The 20,131-nt window shown below is 48.4% G+C and overlaps 1 protein-coding gene across 1 annotated transcript; it reads right to left on the bottom strand.

Moving 5' to 3' along the window:
- Window positions 1-14,964: 14,964 nt before the first annotated feature.
- On the bottom strand, window positions 14,965-19,835 carry LOC116968453 (transmembrane protein Tmp21-like; the record flags this gene model as incomplete). Its single annotated transcript, XM_033015218.1, has 3 exons — window positions 14,965-15,211; window positions 17,568-17,694; window positions 19,728-19,835. Coding segments are annotated over 3 exons (357 nt in total), but the record flags the coding sequence as incomplete, so codon positions are not given.
- Between the last annotated feature and the right edge of the window lie 296 nt (window positions 19,836-20,131).

Below are 20,131 nucleotides of genomic sequence, written 5' to 3'. Positions count from 1 at the left end.
TCCATCAATCATAGACTCAAAGTGCTGGAGTAACTCAGCGGGTCAAGCAGCATCTCTGGTGAAAAGGAATGTGTGTCGTTTCGGGTTGAGACATTCTTCAGACTGAGAGTCAGCGAGGGGAGAGGGGAAACTAGTGGTATGACGAGGTTCAAAATCATCGATCACCCGTTCACACTAGTCCCATGTTATCCACTTTCTCACCCTCTCCCAACACACTAGCGGCAATTTACAGAGCCCCAATTAACATGGGAGGTTCTACTGCAGTTGTACAGGGTCTTGGTGAGACCACACCTGGAGTATTGCGTACAGTTTTGGTCTCCTAATCTGAGGAAAGACATTCTTGCCATAGATGGAGTACAGAGAAGGTTCACCAGACTGATTCCTGGGATGGCAGGACTTTCATATGAAGAAAGACTGGATAGACTCGGCTTGTACTCGCTAGAATTTAGAAGATTGAGGGGGGATCTTATAGAAACTTACAAAATTCTTAAGGGGTTGGACAGGCTAGATGCAGGAAGATTGTTCCCGATGTTGGGGAAGTCCAGAACAAGGGGTCACAGTTTAAGGATAAGAGGGAAGTCTTTTAGGACCGAGATGAGAAGATCATTTTTTACACAGAGAGTGGTGAATCTGTGGAATTCTCTGCCACAGAAGGTAGTTGAGGCCACAGTTCATTGGCTGGATTTAAGAGGGAGTTAGATGTGGCCCATGTGGCTAAAGGGATCAAGGGGTATGGAGAGAAGGCAGGTACAGGATACTGAGTAGGATGGTCAGCCATGATCATATTGAATGGCGGTGCAGGCTCGAAGGGCCGAATGACCTACTCCTGCACCTATTTTCTATGCTTCTATGTTTCTATGTAACCTGCAAATCCACACGCCAATAGTTTTTTTAGTTTCATTTAGAGATAAAGTGTAGAAACAGACCCTTCGGCCCACCAAGTCCGTGCCGACCACACATACTAGTTCTATGCCAAAGCCAAGGGACAATTTTACAGAGTGCCGATTAATCTGTAAAACCGCAAGTCTTTGGGACGTGGGAGTAAACCGAAGTGCCCGGAGGAAACCCACACGATCACAGGGAGAATGTTCAATCTCCACTCAGACAGCACCCAAAGTCAGGATCGAACCTGGGTCTCTGGTGCTGTGAGGCAGCTGCACCCCTATGCAGCTCTTGGCAATACCGCCAGCATTCCTGGTGCAACACACCGTGAAGATCGACTGAATGGAAGGACGCGGACCAGCCTTGGGTAGACTGGGCTGTGTTCACCACTCCCTCCCTGTAGGTTCAGGCGGATTCAAAGGCAGATAATTTGCCACACAAGGCCGGAGATGCATTCCGTTAAATTACTCCACAGTGGAAGTTCAAGTCCCTGTGGACATTCCCAGACACCTAAGAAAGTAAAATTGCATATAGACACAAAATGCTGGAGTAACTCAGCGGAAAATGCAGCATTTCTGGAGAGAAGCAATGAGGATGACGTTTCGGGTCGAGACCCTTCTTCAGACTGATCGGTATCCTACCAAACGCCAAAGGCGTACAGGTTTATAGCGTAATTGGCTTTGGTAAAATTGTAAATTGTCCCTAGTGTGTGTAGGATAGTGTTAGTGTGTAGGGTGATCACTGGTTGGTGCGGGCTCAGTGGGCCGAAGGGCCTGTTTCCGCGCTGTATCTCTAAACTAAACCCTGCATGTTCAATGGTCTCAGAAAACAACATTTGCATCTGTTTAGAGAAAAGCCACCTCGTTGTTTTAGAAACATAGAAAATAGGTGCAGGAGTAGGCCATTCGGCCCTTCGAGCCGTTCAATATGATCATGGCTGATCATCCACTCAGTTTCCTGTACCTGCCTTCTCTCCATACCCCCAGATCCCTTTAGCCACAAGGGCCACATCTAACTCCCTCTTAAATATAGCCAATGAACTGGCCTCAACTACCTTCTGTGGCAGAGAATTCCACAGATTCACCACTCTCTGTGTGAAAAATGTTTTTCTCATCTCGGCCCTAAAAGATTTCCCCCTTATCCTTAAACTGTGACCCCTTGTTCTGGACTTCCCCAACATCGAGAACAATCTTCCTGCATCCAGCCTGTCCAACCCCTTAAGAATTTTGTAAGTTTCTATAAGATCCCCCCCTCAATCTTCTAAATTCTAGCGAGTACAAGCCGAGTCTATCCAGTCTTTCTTCATATGAAAGTCCTGACATCCCAGGAATCAGTCTGGTGAACCTTCTCTGTACTCCCTCTATGGCAAGAATGTCCTTCCTCAGATTAGTTTTAAAATAATTGATTTTAAAACAAATTGTTTTAAATAGTCCCTGACTCAACTACCTCCTCCGGCAGCTTGTTCCATACACACACCACCCTTTGTATGAAAAATCTAGCCCTCAGATTCCTATTAAATCTTTTCCCATTCACTAAACACCCGGGGGAAACCCACACAGTCACAGAGGGAAGGTTCAAACTGCATTCAGACAGCACCCGAAGTTGGGATCGAACCTGGATCTTCCCTATGTCCTCTGGTTCTCGATTCCCCTACTTTGAGCAAGAGACTCTGTGCATCTACCCAATGTATTCCTCTCATGATCTTATACACCTCTATAAGATCACCCCTCATCCTCCTGCGCTCCCAGGAATAGTGACCCAGCCTGCTCAACCTCTCTCTATAGCTCACACCCTCTAGTCCTGGCAACATCCTCATAAATCCTTTCTCCACCCTTTCCAGCTTGACAACATCTTTCCTATAACATAGTGCCCTGTCTGAACTAAATGCGGCCTCACCAACGTCTTACACAACTGCAACATGTCCTCCCAACTTCAGTACTCAATTCTCTGACTGATGAAGGCCAATGTGCCAAAATCTCTTTTGACCACCCCATCTACCTGCGATGGACACAAAATGCCGCAGTAACAAAAAGAGGTAGCACCTCTGGAGAGAAGGAATGGGTGATGTTTCTTCAGTCGAGATCCTTCTTCAGACCCGAAACGTCACCCATTCCTTCTCTCCAGAGGTGCTGCCTGTCCCGCTGAGTTACTCCAGCATTTTGTGTCTACCTTCGGTGTAAACCAGCACCTGCAGTTCCTCCCAACACATTCTATCTCCCTGTGGTGTTATGCTCTCTAGTCTTTGACATTCTGGTGAAAAAGGTTTTGACTGTCTACCCTATCCGTGCCAGCGATGATGGTGGAGATAACTGATGAATGAATGATTGCAAGAATGAATATTGCCACATGTGACAAATCGCAGTGAAAATCTTTGCCTACATACCCAAGGAATGCAATTAGTCTCCACATAAGGGCGTTATAAACAAAGTTAAAAATTACCCCCTGCACCAGATCCGCCTTTGTTCTCCCCCTCCTCCCACCCCCTCCCGCCAAGCTGCGTCCCCTTTCCCCTGCCCCCTCCCACATGGCGGTCCCCCCCCCCCCCACGCCGGGTTCTCCTTTGTTCCTTCCCCCGGCAGCGGTGTCCTCACTCACACGTGGTCCGTCCTCATCCGTCGGTCCACGCCCTCCTTGACCGCCGCACCGACCCCTCCACCATCGCCGCCAGGTCCCCTCCCTGATGCCTCTGTGGTGCAGCCGACCCCGGTTGCAGCCGTGGGCTCCGTCGACCCAGGGGCCCGCCGCGCGCTCTGACCCGCGAGGCTCCGGCCTCGGCTTGTCCGCAGCCTGCATTCTTCTTCTTGCGTATGGCGCGCACTGGTGTAGGCCAACGGTGGACATCCAGGCCAGGACAGCATCAGTTACTGGGTGGATGGGCTTTGATGCCCCCAGAGACAAGCCTCAGTGGGCAGTCACTCACCATGTGTGTGATGGTCTGGTCTGAGATCAGGAAGCTGTCAGACTCTGAGCCAGAAGGAAGGGCCCAACTCAAAATGTGATATCATAGACTCATAAAGTGTGGAATCTGGCCCTTTGGCCCAACTTGCCTATGCCGACCAACATGCCCCATCTACACTAGTCCCACTTATCTGCATTTCTTATTCTATCCACGTACCTCTTAAGGTCCCTTTGTAATCATACCTGCCCCAGCTACCTCCACCAGCAACTCATTCCATACACCAGCCACCCTTTGTATAAAACAAGTTACCCTTTTGTTCCCTATTAAATCTTTCCCCCTTCACCCTAAACCTCAGTCCTCTGGTTCTCGATTCCCCTACTCTGGGCGACATTCCCCTCATGATATTGTACACCTCCATAAGATCATCCCTCACTCTCCTGCGCTCCTAGCAATAAAGTCCTAGCCCGGTCAAACCTCTCCATCAACCTTCTATTTCGTTTCCAGTGCATGTGCAGCCGAACCTGCTGAGTTCCTCCAGCTCAGTTCACAGGCAGGGCCGGATTTAGATGAAGAGAGGCCCTAAGCTGTTCCACTTGTGTGGCCTCCTCCACGTTGGTTTTCAGCCATGGCGGCCAAATCTCCCACAATTCAAAGCGAGGGAGAAAGTTGCCGTTGCAGTGCGCATGCGCAGGGCGGTCGATGATGTGCTGGCCATGGTTGTGCGCATGTGCAGGGGGGAGAACGTATAGGCCGCAACAACGCGCATGTGCAAGGCGGCCTGCCATGCCGGCGGATGAGGAGCGAGCGGAGCCCGGCGGCCCGGACACGGATAGCGGGGGGAGATGGAGAGAGAGAGGGGGGCCCACCCAGAGTTGAACGGTAGGTGTCCTGCCTTGGCCGGAGGCCCCCCTCGACCTCGAGGCCCTAAGTTTAAGCTTGTCTATCTTACAGGTAAATCCGGCCCTGTTCACAGGTCTGTAACATTTGGTTGTGAAACTTGGCTCATGTTGAGAAACAGAATAGAATGCCTTTTATTGTCATTCAAACAGCTTGGTTTGAACAAAATTGCATTTTCTACAGTCTTAACATTACAAAAAAAACCAAGACACACACTTAACACAATTTGCACAAACTTCCATCACAGTGAATCTCCAACACCTGCTGGAAGGCAAAAGTCTTATCTCTTCCATTGTTCTTCTCCCACGGTCCAGCAGTCCAACTGCAGCATCGAGGTGACTGGGGCTCTCGATGTTAAAGCCCCCGGCGGGTGATGGTAAGTCCTGTGGCCGTTTAAGTCGCGCCGGGCGATGTTAGCCCCCGCCCCGTGTCCTTTAAACCCTGCGATTCGGGCGGGAGAAGTTGCCGTTGTGGGAGCTCCGAAAAGTGGTCTCCCACCAGGGACCTGCGAGCTCCCGATGTTCCTGTCCGCCGGGCCTGCAGCCACGCGCCACCACAGCTCCTCCCGCTCCGAAGTCGGCCAGCTCCATGATGGCGAGTCCGCAGGCTCTGCGACTGGAGCCCTCAGGTTGGTTCCGGCTGGCTCCACGACATTAGGCCCAACGACAACAGAGACCCGACAGGGAAAAAGTCAGGTCCCCCTACAGGGTAGAGATTAAACGGTTCCCCCCACCCACCCCCCACATATACACAGCTAAAAAATAATAAAAACTAGAATCAAAAACATACTAGACAAAAAAAAAAAAACAGACGAAAAAAAAGCCTCTCTCTAGTCTCTTAACATCAGAGTATGAGATGAACTTGCCACCCTGACCTGAGGCACAAATGTGGACAGATATTGCCTCAAAGTCTTACTGGCAATCTGACCCACTTTGCGAGCTCCAAATAAAATGTTCGTTTCACACAGTGGCCATTCATGGTGCTGAGGGTTTAGCTTAGCTTAACATAGAACATAGATCAGTGCAGCACAGGAACAGGCCCTTCAGCCCACAATGTTTAAGAGTTCTGGGCAGTAATTTATAGGAAAGATATTGTCAAGATTGAAAGGGTTCAGAGAAGATTTACGAGGATGTTGCCAGAACTCGAGGGTGTGAGCTATAGGGAGTAGGCTAGGTCTCTATTCCTTGGAGCGCAGGAGGATGAGGGGAGATCTTAGAGGTGTACAAAATCATGAGAGGAATAGATCGGGTAGATGCACAGAGTCTTTTGCCCAGAGTAGGGGAATCGAGGACCAGAGGACATAGGTTCAAGGTGAAGGGGAAAAGATTTGATAGGAATCCGAGGGGTGACTTTTTCAGATTAAGGATGGTAGGTGTATGGAACGAGCTGCCAGAGGAGGTAGTTGAGACTGGGACTATCACATCCTTTAAGAAACAGTTAGACAGGTGCATGGATAGGGCAGGTTTGGAAGGATATGCAGGCAAGTGAGACTAGTGTAGCTGGGACATTGTTGGCCGGTGTGGGCAAGTTGAGCCGAAGGGCCTGTTTCCACACTGGATCACTCTATAATAATAATAATGGATGGGATTTATATAGCGCCTTTCTAATACTCAAGGCGCTTTACATCGCATTATTCATTCACTCCTCAGTCACACTCGGTGGTGGTAAGCTACTTCTGTAGCCACAGCTGCCCTGGGGCAGACTGACGGAAGCGTGGCTGCCAATCTGTGCCTACGGCCCCTCCGACCACCACCAATCACTCACACACATTCACACACAGGCAAAGGTGGGTGAAGTGTCTTGCCCAAGGACACAACGGCAGTATGCACTCCAAGCGGGATTCGAACCGGCTACCTTCCGGTTGCCAGCCGAACTCTATGACTCTTTATGAGAACTAAAGGGTGCTGCTTTTGCAAGGAGGAACTACTTTAGTCAGAGGGTGGTTTATCTGTGGAACTCATTGCTACAGAGGGCAGTGGAGGCCAAGTCAGTGGATATTTTTAAGACAGAGATAGACAAGTTCTTGATTAGAACAGGTGTCACGGGTTATGGGGAGAAGGCAGGAAAATGAGACTAGGAGGCAGAGCCATGATTGAATGGCGGAGTAGACTCGATGGGTCGAATGACCTAAATCTACTCCTATAACATGTGCATTTGTGACTTTCTGCATTTGGAGTATTGTGTGCAGTCATAGGAAGGATATGGAGACTTTGATCAGAATGTTGTCTGCGATGTAAAGCGCCTTGAGTATTAGAAAGGCGCTATAAAATCCCATCCATTATTATTATTATTATTAGAGAGTATCAGCCATAAAGAGTGGTTAGAAACATAGACAATAGGTGCAGGAGGAGGCCATTCGGCCCTTCAAGCCAGCACCGCCATTCATTGTGATCATGGCTGATCGTCCCCTATCAATAACCCGTCTGCCTTCTCCCCATATCCCTTGACTCCACTAGCCTCTAGAGCTCTATCCAACTTTCTCTTAAATCCATCCAGTGACTTGGCCTCCACTGCCCTCTGTGGCTGGGAATTCCATAAATTCACAGCTCTCTGGGTGAAAAAGTATTTTCTCACCTCAGTCTTAAATGACCTCCCCTTTATTCTAAGACTGTGGCCCCTGGTTCTGGACTCACCCAACATTGGGAACATTTTTCCTGCATCTAGCTTTTCCAGTCCTTTTATAATTGTATATGTTTCCATAAGATGCCCCCTCATCCTTCTAAACTCCAGTGAATACAAGCCTAGTCTTTTCAATCTTTCCTCATATGACAGTCCCGCCATCCCAGGGATCAATCTCGTGAACCTACGATGCACTGCCTCGATCACAAGGATGTCCTTCCTCAAATTAGGAGACCAGAACTGTACACAATACCCCAGATACAGACTTGGGACGGGTTTCTCTAAAACAAGAAAGGCATTTTTGGAGATCGGATAGTTTATTTAGTTTAGCTTTTGAGATACAGTGTGGAAACAGGCCCTTTGGCCCACCGACCGTCGATCACCCATTTACACTACTTTAGTTTAGATACAGGGTGGAAACATGCCATTCGGCCCACCGAGTCTGTGCCGACCAGCGATCCCACTGTGACACTAGCACTATCCTACACACTAGGGACAATTTACAATGTTTAACAATTTATACAACCAACAAACCTGCACGTCTTTGGAACGTGTGAGGAAACCCAGAGCAATCCCCTCTGGAGAAAACCTACCTGGTCACAGAGAGAATGTACGAACATGGTCAGCATGGAACCCGGGTATCTTTCTGTGAGGAAGCAAGTCTACTGCTGAGCCAACATGCCCAAGGTATTGCTGGGCAAGTTTTTTGTTTTAAACAAGAGTGGTGGGTGGCTGTGCACAGGAGTGATCGTGGAGAATTTTGCAGTGAATCTTAAGGTGAGAGGGGTAAGATTTAATAGGACTACAGCTCGGCATTTAATACAATCATCCCCTCCAAGCTGGTTACCAAGCTCTCAGATCTGGGTCTCTGCGCATCCCTCTGCAATTGGATCCTCGACTTCCTCATCCACAGACCACAGTCCGTTCGTATTGGAGGAAATGTGTCAGCCTCGATAACAATCAGCACGGGAGCACCGCAAGGCTGCGTGCTCAGCCCCCTGCTATACTCACTCTATACTCATGACTGCGTAGCCGGTCATAGTGCAAACTCCATCATCACGTTCGCCGACGACACCACTATTGTGGGACGTATCATTGATGGAGGCGAGTCAGAGTATAGAAGTGAGATCGACCGACTGACTAAACGGTGCCAGCACAATAACCTGGCCCTCAACACCAGCAAAACCAAGGAACTGATTGTGGACTTTGGAAGGGGTAGGATGGGGACCCACAGTCCCCTTTATATCATGGTGGAAGGGTCAAGAGCTTCAAATTCCTGGGCGTGCATATTTCTGAAGATCTTTCCTGGTCCCAGCACACTGATACAATTATAAAGAAAGCACATCAGCGCCTCTACTTCCAGAGAAGATTACAGAGTCGGTATGTCGAGGACTCACTCGAATTTCTACAAGTGCACAGTAAAGAGCAAAGATCCTATAGCGGAGCAAGATAGGCCACTCCTGCGAAATGCAATGGGCTGACGTGTAGTACGCTACGGAGGGGATCCTGGGCATTTTCTCCGCCCATTTTAGTAACCGGAACCTACCCGACCCGACTCGCAGTGTAATCCAAAGACCACAGTCCGTTCGTATTGGTGGAAATGTGTCAGCCTCGATAACAATCAGCACGGGAGCACCTCAAGGCTGCGTGCTCGGCCCCCTGCTGTACTCACTCTATACTCATGACTGCGCAGCCGGTCATAGTGCAAACTGCATCATCAAGTTCGCCGACGACACCACTGTTGTGGGACGTATCATTGATGGAGACGAGTCAGAGTATAGAAGTGAGATCGACCGACTGACTAAACGGTGCCAGCACAATAACCTGGCCCTCAACACCAGCAAAACCAAGGAACTGATTGTGGACTTTGGAAGGTGTAGGATGGGGAGCTATAGGATCTTTGGTGTAATTCTGTTAGTTCATACTTCTGTAATTTTCTTTTTTAATATTTTTTAAATCATTTATTTTTAAATGGCTCATATGCTGTGTTTGAGTTGATTTTGTATTACACTTACACTCTGTAATTCATTCATCTAATCACATTAATGTAATCACACTGTTCACATCTGCAGTATTTGGGAAAATAATAGCAATATGAAGATTCCAGCTGCTCTCGCCCTGGAATGTTACTTCATGTTTTAGTGCTTATTTCCTATTTTCTATGGAGTTGTTTCTCCACAAATAAAAAGGGGTCTGGTCTTCCCAATAGCCAGAGAGTGGAATGAGATCTGCCTGTGGGGTTATCTAATTGAAGAATTTCACAAAATTAAATTTGTTTTGAGCCAGATTTACAAAAGATGTATAACTTAAGGATGGATTTATTCCATGAGCATACAACTGACTAGATGGCGCTGGAAAGAACACACATACATGAATGTGATATAGATGTATATAATCATATAATACACACAATTTTATTTGTTCTGATTTTTATATCCAACTAGACCAAGTGCAGACCTGTTGGGTGGGGGTAGAGAGGGAAGGGGGGTGGGGGAGAGAGGGATGGGTGGGAGAGGGAGAGGGGTGAAAAGAGGGTAACATAGAAATTAAGTGCAGGATTAGGCCATTCGACCCTTCGAGCCTGCATCACCATTCAATATGATCATGGCTGATCATCCAACTCAGTATCCTGTACCTGCATTCTCTCCATACCCCGTGATCCCTTTAGCCACAAGGGCCGAAGTCCCTCTTAAATATAGCCAATGAACTGGCCTCAACCACCTTCTGTGGCAGAGAATTCCAGAGATTCACCACTCTCTGTGTGAAAAATGTTTTATTCATCTCGGTCCTAAAAGATTTCCCCCTTATCCTTAAACTGTGAACCCTTGTTCTGGACTCCCCCAACATCGGGAACAATCTTCCTGCATCTAGCCTGTCAAAACCCTTAAGAATGTGGTAAGTTTCTATAAGATCCCCCCTCAATCTTCTAAAATCTAGCGAGTACAAGCCGAGTCTATCCAGTCTTTCTTCATATGAAAGTCCTGACATCCCAGGAATCAGTCTGGTGAACCTTCTCTGTACTCCCTCTATGGCAAGAATGTCTTTGAGCATTGGGCATTGTGACATCACACGATGGAACGTTCACCAGGTGCTGGGCCTCCTGCAAAGGCATATGCAAATGAATCCATTCCAATTGGGCATATGTGAAGATTGGCCATTGTGGCATCACACAATGGAATGGTCACCAGGGGCTGGGGCTGCTTCTATATGTTTTTTAAATATGGGTGGGGGGGGAGAAGGATTTGATTTAAAAATGTGTACATAAACACGACGAAATATAATCAGGAATGGATACTTAGAAAGAAAAGTGAAATCTCGACCGAAATGGTAAAGATCTCGGCGATTCAGCGTCTGGTTTCGGCGTAGCAAGGAATCAAAGGCAGAAAGGCAGCCGGACACCGGACGGACCGCGGACGGACCGCAGACGGACAGCGGCAGCCACACAGTTTTAAAGATAGATAGATGATGAACTTTATTTCCGACTAGACAAGGGACATTAAATAATAAACATTGTGAACCTCCCGGCAACTTCACACACATTAGGCCCTATCCTACCTTCAACTCTCCCCCCCTCCCGGCACTCCCTCGCCTCCCCCCACACTACAACGTCTCCCCCCTCCTATGCTGTAGTCCCTTAACCCACCAGCCCCCAACCCCACATCTCTCCCCATGCTCTCTGCACCCCGGCCCCTACCCCACCTCTCTCTCCCAAAGATCTTAAAGCGGAGCTCCGCTATAAGATCTTTGATCTCTCCCTCCCCCGGCGCTACCCAACCCTCCTGCGCCACCACTACCCCACTTGCACTACTCCCCTCCCTCTCCCCGCTGCCCCGGGCCGCGCACTCCTCTCTCCGCCCAAGTCAAAGACCAAAGCGAAGATACGGGAGCGGAGGCGGAAGCAAAGATCCGATCTTTGGCCGGAAGCAAGATGGCGGAGGCTGGTTGCTAAAATGGGTCCTATAATCGCCCATGAATCTTCCCATGACCGTACTACGTGTTTCACGTAGGAGTAGGCCATCTTGCTCTGCTATAAGATCTTTGGTAGAGAGCATGCTGACCGGTTGCATCGTGGCTTGGTTCGGCAACTTGAGCGCCCAGGAGCTGAAAAGACTACAAAAAGTTGTAAACACTGCCCTGTCCATCATCGGCTCTGACCTCCCTACCACCGAGGGGATCTATCCTCAAAAATATCCAGGTTCAGGAACAGCTACTTCCCCACAGCCATCAGACTATTAAACTCAACTCAAAGACAAATGTTAACTTTAATAGCGTGTGTGTGCGTGCGTGTGTGCGTATATATATATATATATATATATTCAATGGTATATGGACACACTGATCTGTTCTGTATTTATTTATGCCTACTATATTGTTGTGCTGAAGCAAAGCAAGAATTTCATTGTCCTATCTGGGACACACGACAATAAACTCTCTTGAACTTGAACTCTTGAACCTGAGGGGCAACCTTACCCCACAGAGGATTGTGGGGATATGGAACAAACTGCCAGAGGATGTTATTGAGGCAGGTACTGCCTCAACATTTAAGTCATTTGGACAGGTACATGGATAGGAAAGGTTTAGAGGGATATGGGCCAAACACGGGTAGGTGGGACTTGTGTATATGGGATTTCTTGATCAGCATGGGCAAGTTGGACCTGTTTCCATGTTATATGATTCTATGGTGTTTACAAAGTTTTCAGGTAGGGATATGAAGGACGAGATTAGTTTAATCATGACCTAATGGCCCACAATGAACATTAAGGCCAGTTCCCGTGTTGGAAGAAACTGCAGATGCTGTTTAAACTAAAGATCCTATAGCAAGCAAGATAGAAAAATACATAGTACGGTCATGGGCAGATTCATGGGTAATCTTCGCCCCCTTTTCCGTAACCGGCTTCCGTCACCGCACCAAAGATCCCATAGGATACTAGTGCGGAGACGGAAGCCGGTTAAAAGTTATTTGGTAAAAATCTTCTCATTTTCAGAATTATAATTTATGAACACAAACTGTTCCCCCGCAACGTTGATTACACTGCGAGTCGGGTCCAGGTTACTGAAATAGATGAAAAAAAGGCCCACGTTCCACTACACTACACGTCAGCCCATTGCATTTAGAAGGAGTGGTCTATCTTGCTCCGCTATAGGATCTTTGGTTTAAACCGAAGATAGACACAAAAAGCTGGGGTAACTCAGCGGGACAGGCAGCATCTCTGGAGAGAAGGAATGGGTGACGTTTTGGGTCGAGACTGAATCCTACTCACCAGAGATGCTGCCTGTCCCTCCGAGTTGCTCCAGCTTTTTGTGGCTATCCCGTGTGCTGTACTGCTCCACATGCAAGGTAACAAAATAGACTCCGACACAACATCCAATTCAAAGAGAATTTTATTCTTACAATTTCCGCACAGAACGATCTCTGAAGAACAAAACGTTTTTACAGTGAAAGACCACAGACCGACACCCCCCCCCCCCCCGTCACACATTGCAGTCGCGAGAGCCCCAGTTGAACGGCCTAACTATGGCCGCTCGTAAAAGCCCCAGCCACTTGCTTTCCCGCCCTACCCACACTCTCTTCCACCAACTCAAACCCTGGCATCAAATCACCGAAAAGTCGACTCCTCCAAGCGATGGAGTGAGGGGGGCAGCCTGACTTTAGTAACGTGCAAATCTTGATAAGAAATAAGACGACCCCCCCCCCCCCCCCCGCCTTAATTTTTTCAGCTCACGAGCATGGATCTCGGGAAGTAACGCACGTGCTCCTTGCTCCCGCGGATGGACCCGCTCAAGACAGTCGCTCACGAGCCAGAAACTGGAACTGTTTTACGGTGGCCCCCATAAAAATTCATGCATTATCAGCATTAACAGGATTTGCGCAAATGGTCACTCGATTCTCAGCGTGGGCCTGTTTCCAAGCAAAGATCTCAACCAAAGAAATAACCTTCAGGCAGGCAGCTGGATCTGGGGAATGGCCCCCTCTGGATTCAAGCTGGGATGAATCACTTCATTCTCAGTAGGTTTGGAGACCATGGAGGTCAATATCTTTAACTCTAGAGGAAACGACAGTATTTCTCACATCGAGGGAAAGGATCCACTGTAACCGATTTAAGTGAGAAGATAAATTATTTTTGCGTTTTTAAAAGATTATTTTCCTGTTTAGTTTAGAGATACAGCGCAGAAACAGGCCCTTCGACCCACCGAGTCTGCACCGACCAGCGATCCCCGCACATTAACATTATCCTACATACATACACTAGGGACAATTTTCCACTTATTACCCAGCCAATTAACCTACAAACCTTTGGAGCTTGGGGGGGAAACCGAAGATCTTGGAAAAAACCACGCGGTCACGGGGAGAACGTACTCCGATCTCCTGCACTGCAAGCGCTGTAAGGCAACAACCTTACCGCTGCGCCAAGGGGCCGCATCTATTTAAGTCTTCCGCAGATTTCTTTCTTGGCCGTTGTCAAATGACAACAGCGATCTTGCAAGCTATTCGTAGCTCTAGAAGATGAAAATGGACAAATTGGGGAGGAACTGGAGAACTTAAAACAAAACTAAATATCCAGGAAAATCCCTTTCTGCAGGTTATTGATTGATTGATTGATTGATTGATTGACACAGCGTGAAAACAAGCCCTTTGGCCCACCGAGTCCACGCCAACCATCGATCACCAGTTCACACTAATTCCACGTTTTCTCACTTCCTCACCCACTCCCTGCACCCTAAGGGGCAATTTACAAAGGGCCAATTAATGCACAAACCTCTATTTTCTGTGGGATACGGGAGGAAACCAGAGCACCCAGAGGAAACCCACGGGGTCACAGGGAGAATGTGCAAACTCCACACACAGACCGCACCAGAGATCGGGATCCGACTCTGAGGCACGTCGCTGTAACGACTGTAGATGCCGACTGACGAATTTTCCCGGCATGCTCGGTTTTTGACTGTGTCAGCCTGTGGAAAAGAATTTCTACAAATCTTAGTGATTGCTCAACTTTCCCCTGGAGAGTGAACCAAGACAAGCAGAGGTGCAGAAAGAAGGAACTGCAGGTGCTGGTTCACAAAAGAAGACACAAAGTGCTGGAGTAACTCAGCGGGTCAGGTAGCATCTCTGGAGAACATGGATAGATGACGTTTTTGGTCAGGGCCCTTCTTCAGACTGGCGTTTCGGGTACTTAGTCTAGTTTAGAGATCCAACGCAGAAACAGGCCCTTCGGCCCATCGAGTCCGCGCCGACCAGCGATCACCCCATACACCAGCACTATCCTACACACTAGGAACAATTTACAATTCTTACCAAAGCCAATTAATCTACAGACATGGACGTCTTTGGAGTGTGGGAGGAAACCGGAGCACCCGGAGAAAACCCATGCGGTCACACGGAGAATGAGGACACTCCACACCAGAGATTGGGACTGAACCCGGGTCTCTGGCGCTGTTGAGGCAGCAACTCTACCGCTGTCGGTATCTTTCATCAGGTGCCCTCTCCAGAGATGCTGCCCGACCCGAACGAGCTGCTCCAGCACTCTGTGCCTCCTTCTCAAGCTGAAGCACATCTTCCCGATGGGGAAGGTTTACGTGTTTGCCCAAAAGATTTAGAGAGGCTTCTAGCCATGACCACAGGTCAATTATCGACCGCAGTGCTGCAGATTAAAAATACAACCCCTGGATCAAATACTTAAAGCACTGCATTTAATACGAAGAAACAATGGTACGTTATCATTCATCTCTGCCCCCCAAGTCAGACATACATTGCTGAACACGCACGCACTCACACACACAGCTCTGATCACCGTTATTCAATTAGCTTCTTGGCTTTAAAGAAGCGACGGAGATAGAAGACCTGCCAAGTGGCCAGGCCGACCAGACAGCACATGGAGAAGATGCTGAAGTACAGGACACGGGCACTTGTCGATTCTGCGGGGAGAGAGAGAGAGAGAGAGAGAGAGAATTAAGCTCCTCAATGGTTGTCAAGTCACGGAGCCACGCGGAGCAGAAATAATTGAATATTGATTTATCTAACTTCAAGTAACCCTTGCTCCCCCTCTCTCTCCGTGCCTCCCCCACCCTAGTCGTCGTACTAGTTTCATTGTAGTCCTGTTGACTTTCACTGTCTGAACAACTCATTATCACCTTCCCAACAGCCAACAATGGACCATTGTTGTCTCTATTTTCCTTGGTCAATGAAGCTTTTCGCATATCTTTCAATCCTTTGTCTTTCTATATCTCTCGTCGACACAAAATACCGGAGTAACTCAGCGGGACAGACAGGCAGCATCTCTGGAGAGAAGGAATGGGTGACGTTTCGGGTCGACACCCTTCTTCAGACAGTCAGGGGAGAGGGAACCGAGGCATATGGAAAGGAAAGGAGTGAAAACGACAGATCAAAGCAGACGATGATAAGGACATGTAGAATAGTCCATTGTTAGCTGAAGGCATACAATCAGTAAAATTAATCAGAACTACAGTGAAACTAGTCGAACTAGGGTGGGGGAGGGACAGAGACAGAGGGAAAGCAAGGCTTTTGAAAGAAATCAATACTCATACCGCCAGGTTGTAAGCTGCCCAAGCTGTATCACCCAATCTATACCCCTTGTTTCCCTTTCTCCTGACCCCTCAGTCTGAAGAAGGGTCTCGACCCGAAACGTCACCTATGCTGCCTGTCCCGCTGAGTCACTCCAGCTTTTTTTTTTTGTCTATCTTTGGTTTTTACCAGCATCTGCAGTTCCTTCCTACACATCATGTGTTAACTTCTGTATAAAATCATGAGGGGAATAGATCGGATGCCTGCGCAGAGTACGTAAATCGAGGATCAAAGGACATAGGTTTAAGGTGAAGGGGAAAAGATTTAATAGGAATCTGAGGGGTAACTTTTTCACGTAAAGGGTGGTGGGTGTATGGTACAAGCTGCCAGAGGAGGTAGTTGAGGCTGGGACTATCCCAACAACTACCTCAGAAAGCAGTGGAGGCTAATTCTCTAGATGCTTTCAAGAGAGAGTTAGATAGAGCTCTTAAAGATAGCGGAGTCAAGGGATATGGGGAGAAGGCAGGAATAGGGTACTGCTTGTGGATGATCAGCCATGATCACAGTGAATGGCAGTGCTGGCTCGAAGGGTCAAATGGCCTACTCCTGCACCTATTTTAGTATAGGAGCAGGGAGGTTCTATTGCAGTTGTACAGGGTCTTGGTGAGACCACACCTGGAGTATTGCGTACAGTTTTGGTCTCCAAATCTGAGGAAGGACATTATTGCCATAGAGGGAGTGCAGAGAAGGTTCACCAGACTGATTCCTGGGATGTCAGGACTGTCTTATGAAGAAAGACTGGATAGACTTGGTTTATACTCTCTAGAATTTAGGAGATTGAGAGGGGATCTTATAGAAACTTACAAAATTCTTAAGGTGTTGGACAGGCTAGATGCAGGAAGATTGCTCCCGATGTTGGGGAAGTCCAGGACAAGGGGTCACAGCTTAAGGATAAGGGGGAAATCCTTTAAAACCGAGATGAGAAGAACTTTTTTCACACAGAGAGTGGTGAATCTCTGGAACTCTCTGCCACAGAGGGTAGTCGAGGCCAGTTCATTGGCTATATTTAAGAGGGAGTTAGACGTGGCCCTTGTGGCTAAGGGGATCAGAGGGTATGGAGAGAAGGCAGGTACGGGATACTGAGTTGGATGATCAGCCATGATCATATTGAATGGCGGTGCAGGCTCGAAGGGCCGAATGGCCTACTCCTGCACCTAATTTCTATGTTTCTATGTATTTGAAGCCAGTTCATTGGCTATATTTAAGAGGGAGTTAGATGTGGCCCTTGTGGCTAAAGGTCTCAGGGAGTATGGAGAGAAGGCAGGTACGGGATACTGAGTTGGATGATCAGCCATGATCATATTGAATGGCGGTGCAGGCTCGAAGGGCCAAATGGTCTACTCCTGCACCTATTTTCTATGTTTCTATATTGTCTATTGAAATAGTCAAGTTTATTTGTCACATACACATACGAGATGTGCAGTGAAATGAAAAGTGGCAATGCTTGCAGATTGTGCAAAAGCTATGTGGATAGGACAGGTTTGGGGGGATATGACCAAACGCGGGCAGGTGTGATGAGTGCCCCTGGGACATTGTTGGCCGGCATGGGCAAGTTGGGCCTGTCTCCACACTGTATCACTCTATGACTCTGGCGCTGTGAGGCAGCAACTCTACCGCAGTGACTGAGAAAGTGGCATGCAGGAGTCAGGGACAGTCCAGCTGGCTGCCCAGTGGAGGGGCTGCGCTCACCGTTGGTGTCCCTCATCTCTTCTTCCCGCTGCTTCATGTAGGCAAAGTCGTTGACGATCGCCTCAGACAGGTCCTCCAGCCGCCGTAGCTCCACCTCCAGAGGTTTCAGCTTCTCCGCCTTCGCGACCTGACGGGGAGAGACAAGCGTACTTGCAGACTGCCCCAAAAACACCGTCCATCCCTCCGTGGATAGAAAGCCAGGACAACCGCCCACCTCCACTGCAATCCCACCCCTGACGCACAGAGACACTGGCCATCTCCGTACAGAACGCACCTGAGGTCAGGATCGAACCCGGGTCTCTGGCGCTGTGAGGCAGCAGCTCTACCCGCTGCGCCACCGCGCTGCCGAGATACAGCATGGAGCCAGGCCCTTTGACCCACCGAGTCCACGCCGACCATCGATCGCCCATTCACACAAATCTACATAACAATATCACCAGGAGACTATAGTCCAATACAAGCACTGAGTAGATGCATTGAGCAAATCAACGATTGGATGAACCAGAATTTTCTCCAATTAAACAAAGAAAAACTGAAATAATTGTTTTTGGAGCCAAGGAAGAACGATTAAAAGTTAGCACCCAGCTTCAAATGGTAATGCTAAAAACAACAAACCAAGCCAGAAACTTAGGAGTAGTCATGGACTCAGACCTGAACTTCAACAGCCACATAAAAACAGTCACAAAGTCAGCCTACTATCACCTAAAGAATATATCAAGGATCAAAGGACTTATGTCTCAGCAGGATTTGGAAAAACTTGTCCATGCATTTATCTTCAGCAGGCTCGACTACTGTAACAGTGTCTTTACAAGTCTCCCTAAAAAGTCGATCAGACAGCTGCAGTTAATTCAGAACGCTGCTGCTCGAGTCCTCACTAAGACCAAAAAAGTAGATCACATTACTCCAGTTCTGAGGTCTTTACACTGGTTTCCTGTCTGTCAAAGAATTGATTTCAAAATACTACTGTTGGTTTACAAAGCACTGAATGGTTTAGGGCCAAAATACATTTCTGATCTTCTGCTTAGCTACGAACCACCCAGACCTCTCAGAACATCTGGGACAGGTCTGCTCTGTGTCCCCAGAGTCAGAACTAAACATCGAGAGGCAGCATTTAGTTTTTATGCACCACATATCTGGAACAAACTCCCAGAAAACTGCAGGTCTGCTGCAACTCTCAGCTCTTTTAAATCTAGACTGAAGACTTTTCTGTTTGCCGCTGCCTTTCAGTAAACAATACAATTTATTAATTACCTATACTGCACTGTAACTTCTATTCCTGGTTTTATTCTATTTTAAATATTTTATTTGATTGCTTTTAATTTTGTAATTATTTTATCTGAATAATCTAATAATCGTTTAACATCTAAATGTCATTTTATATGTGTTTCTTTCCAATGCTTTTAATGTTTTATGTAAAGCACTTTGAATTACCTTGTTGTTGAAAGGTGCTATACAAATAAACTTGCCTTGCCTTATGTTATCCCACTTTCTCACCCGCTCCCTACACACTAAGGTGGAAATTTGCCAGTTTTACAGTGGCGCAGCTGGTAGAGCCACTGCTGAACTACGCCAGAGACCTTGGTTCGATTCTGACCTCGGGTGCTGTCTGTGTGGAGCCTGCACGTTCTCCCTGTGACCGTTTGGATTACCTCCGGGAGCTCGGTTTTCTCCTACTACTGCCGCGTGGGCTCCCTCTCGCGTTTCCAAGACGTGCGGGTTTGTAGGTCGTGATCGATGGCCGGCGTGGACTCCACGCTGCATCTCTAAACTAACCTACAAACCCGCACGTCTTGGGAACACGAGAGGAAACCAATGCAGTCACAGGGAGAATGTGCAAACTCCACACACACGCAGACAGGCAGGCAGCACCCAAGGTCAGGGTTGAACCCGGGTCTCTGGCGTTACAAGGCAGTGGCTCTACCAGCAGCGCCATGTCCCCGCAACTGGACCGTGCCCGCCCCCCTGCCAAAGTATCGAGCGTGCATTAGCACATCATCTCCCGTGATCACGTCTCTCCCCCCACTAGACAGCGGCCCTCAAACTCTGTGCACGCACACACTCTTGCACACCCACAAACACTCCCCCTCTCAACCCGGTGAGCTCACGCCCCCCTCCCGTAGAACGCCCACCCCACGCATAGAAGGAGGTGCGGTGACCTACGTCTTCATAGTTCTTGGCCTCCACTCCGTGTTTGGTGTTGAGAACGATCTGCTGGTCCGGGCCCCGGAAGTGCCCTGGGAACAAGGGAAACACAATCACAATCACACCGTTTCACAGCGAGGAGCTCGCGACCAAGCCTAGGATACAGCAATCACGGCGTGGGTGGCACAGCGGTAGAGTTGCCGCCTCACAGCGCCAGAGGCCCGGGTTTGTTCCTCACAACTTCTGATGTCGGTATGGTGTTTGCACATTCACCCTGTGACTGTGGATTTTCTCCAGGTGCTCCGGTTTCCTCGCACATCCCAAAGATGTGCAGGTTTGTACGTTAATTTGTAGGATGGGATTGCACATCACTAGTGCATGGGTGAAATGTGGGCGGCGCGACCGACGTCGCAGCGGCCTCT

Source organism: Amblyraja radiata, chromosome 45, assembly GCF_010909765.2.
Source record: "Amblyraja radiata isolate CabotCenter1 chromosome 45, sAmbRad1.1.pri, whole genome shotgun sequence".
In the NCBI taxonomy this organism is placed as follows: domain Eukaryota; kingdom Metazoa; phylum Chordata; class Chondrichthyes; order Rajiformes; family Rajidae; genus Amblyraja; species Amblyraja radiata.
Note: the sequence above shows the minus strand (reverse complement) of the source record. Positions and strands in the feature narration are given on the sequence as shown.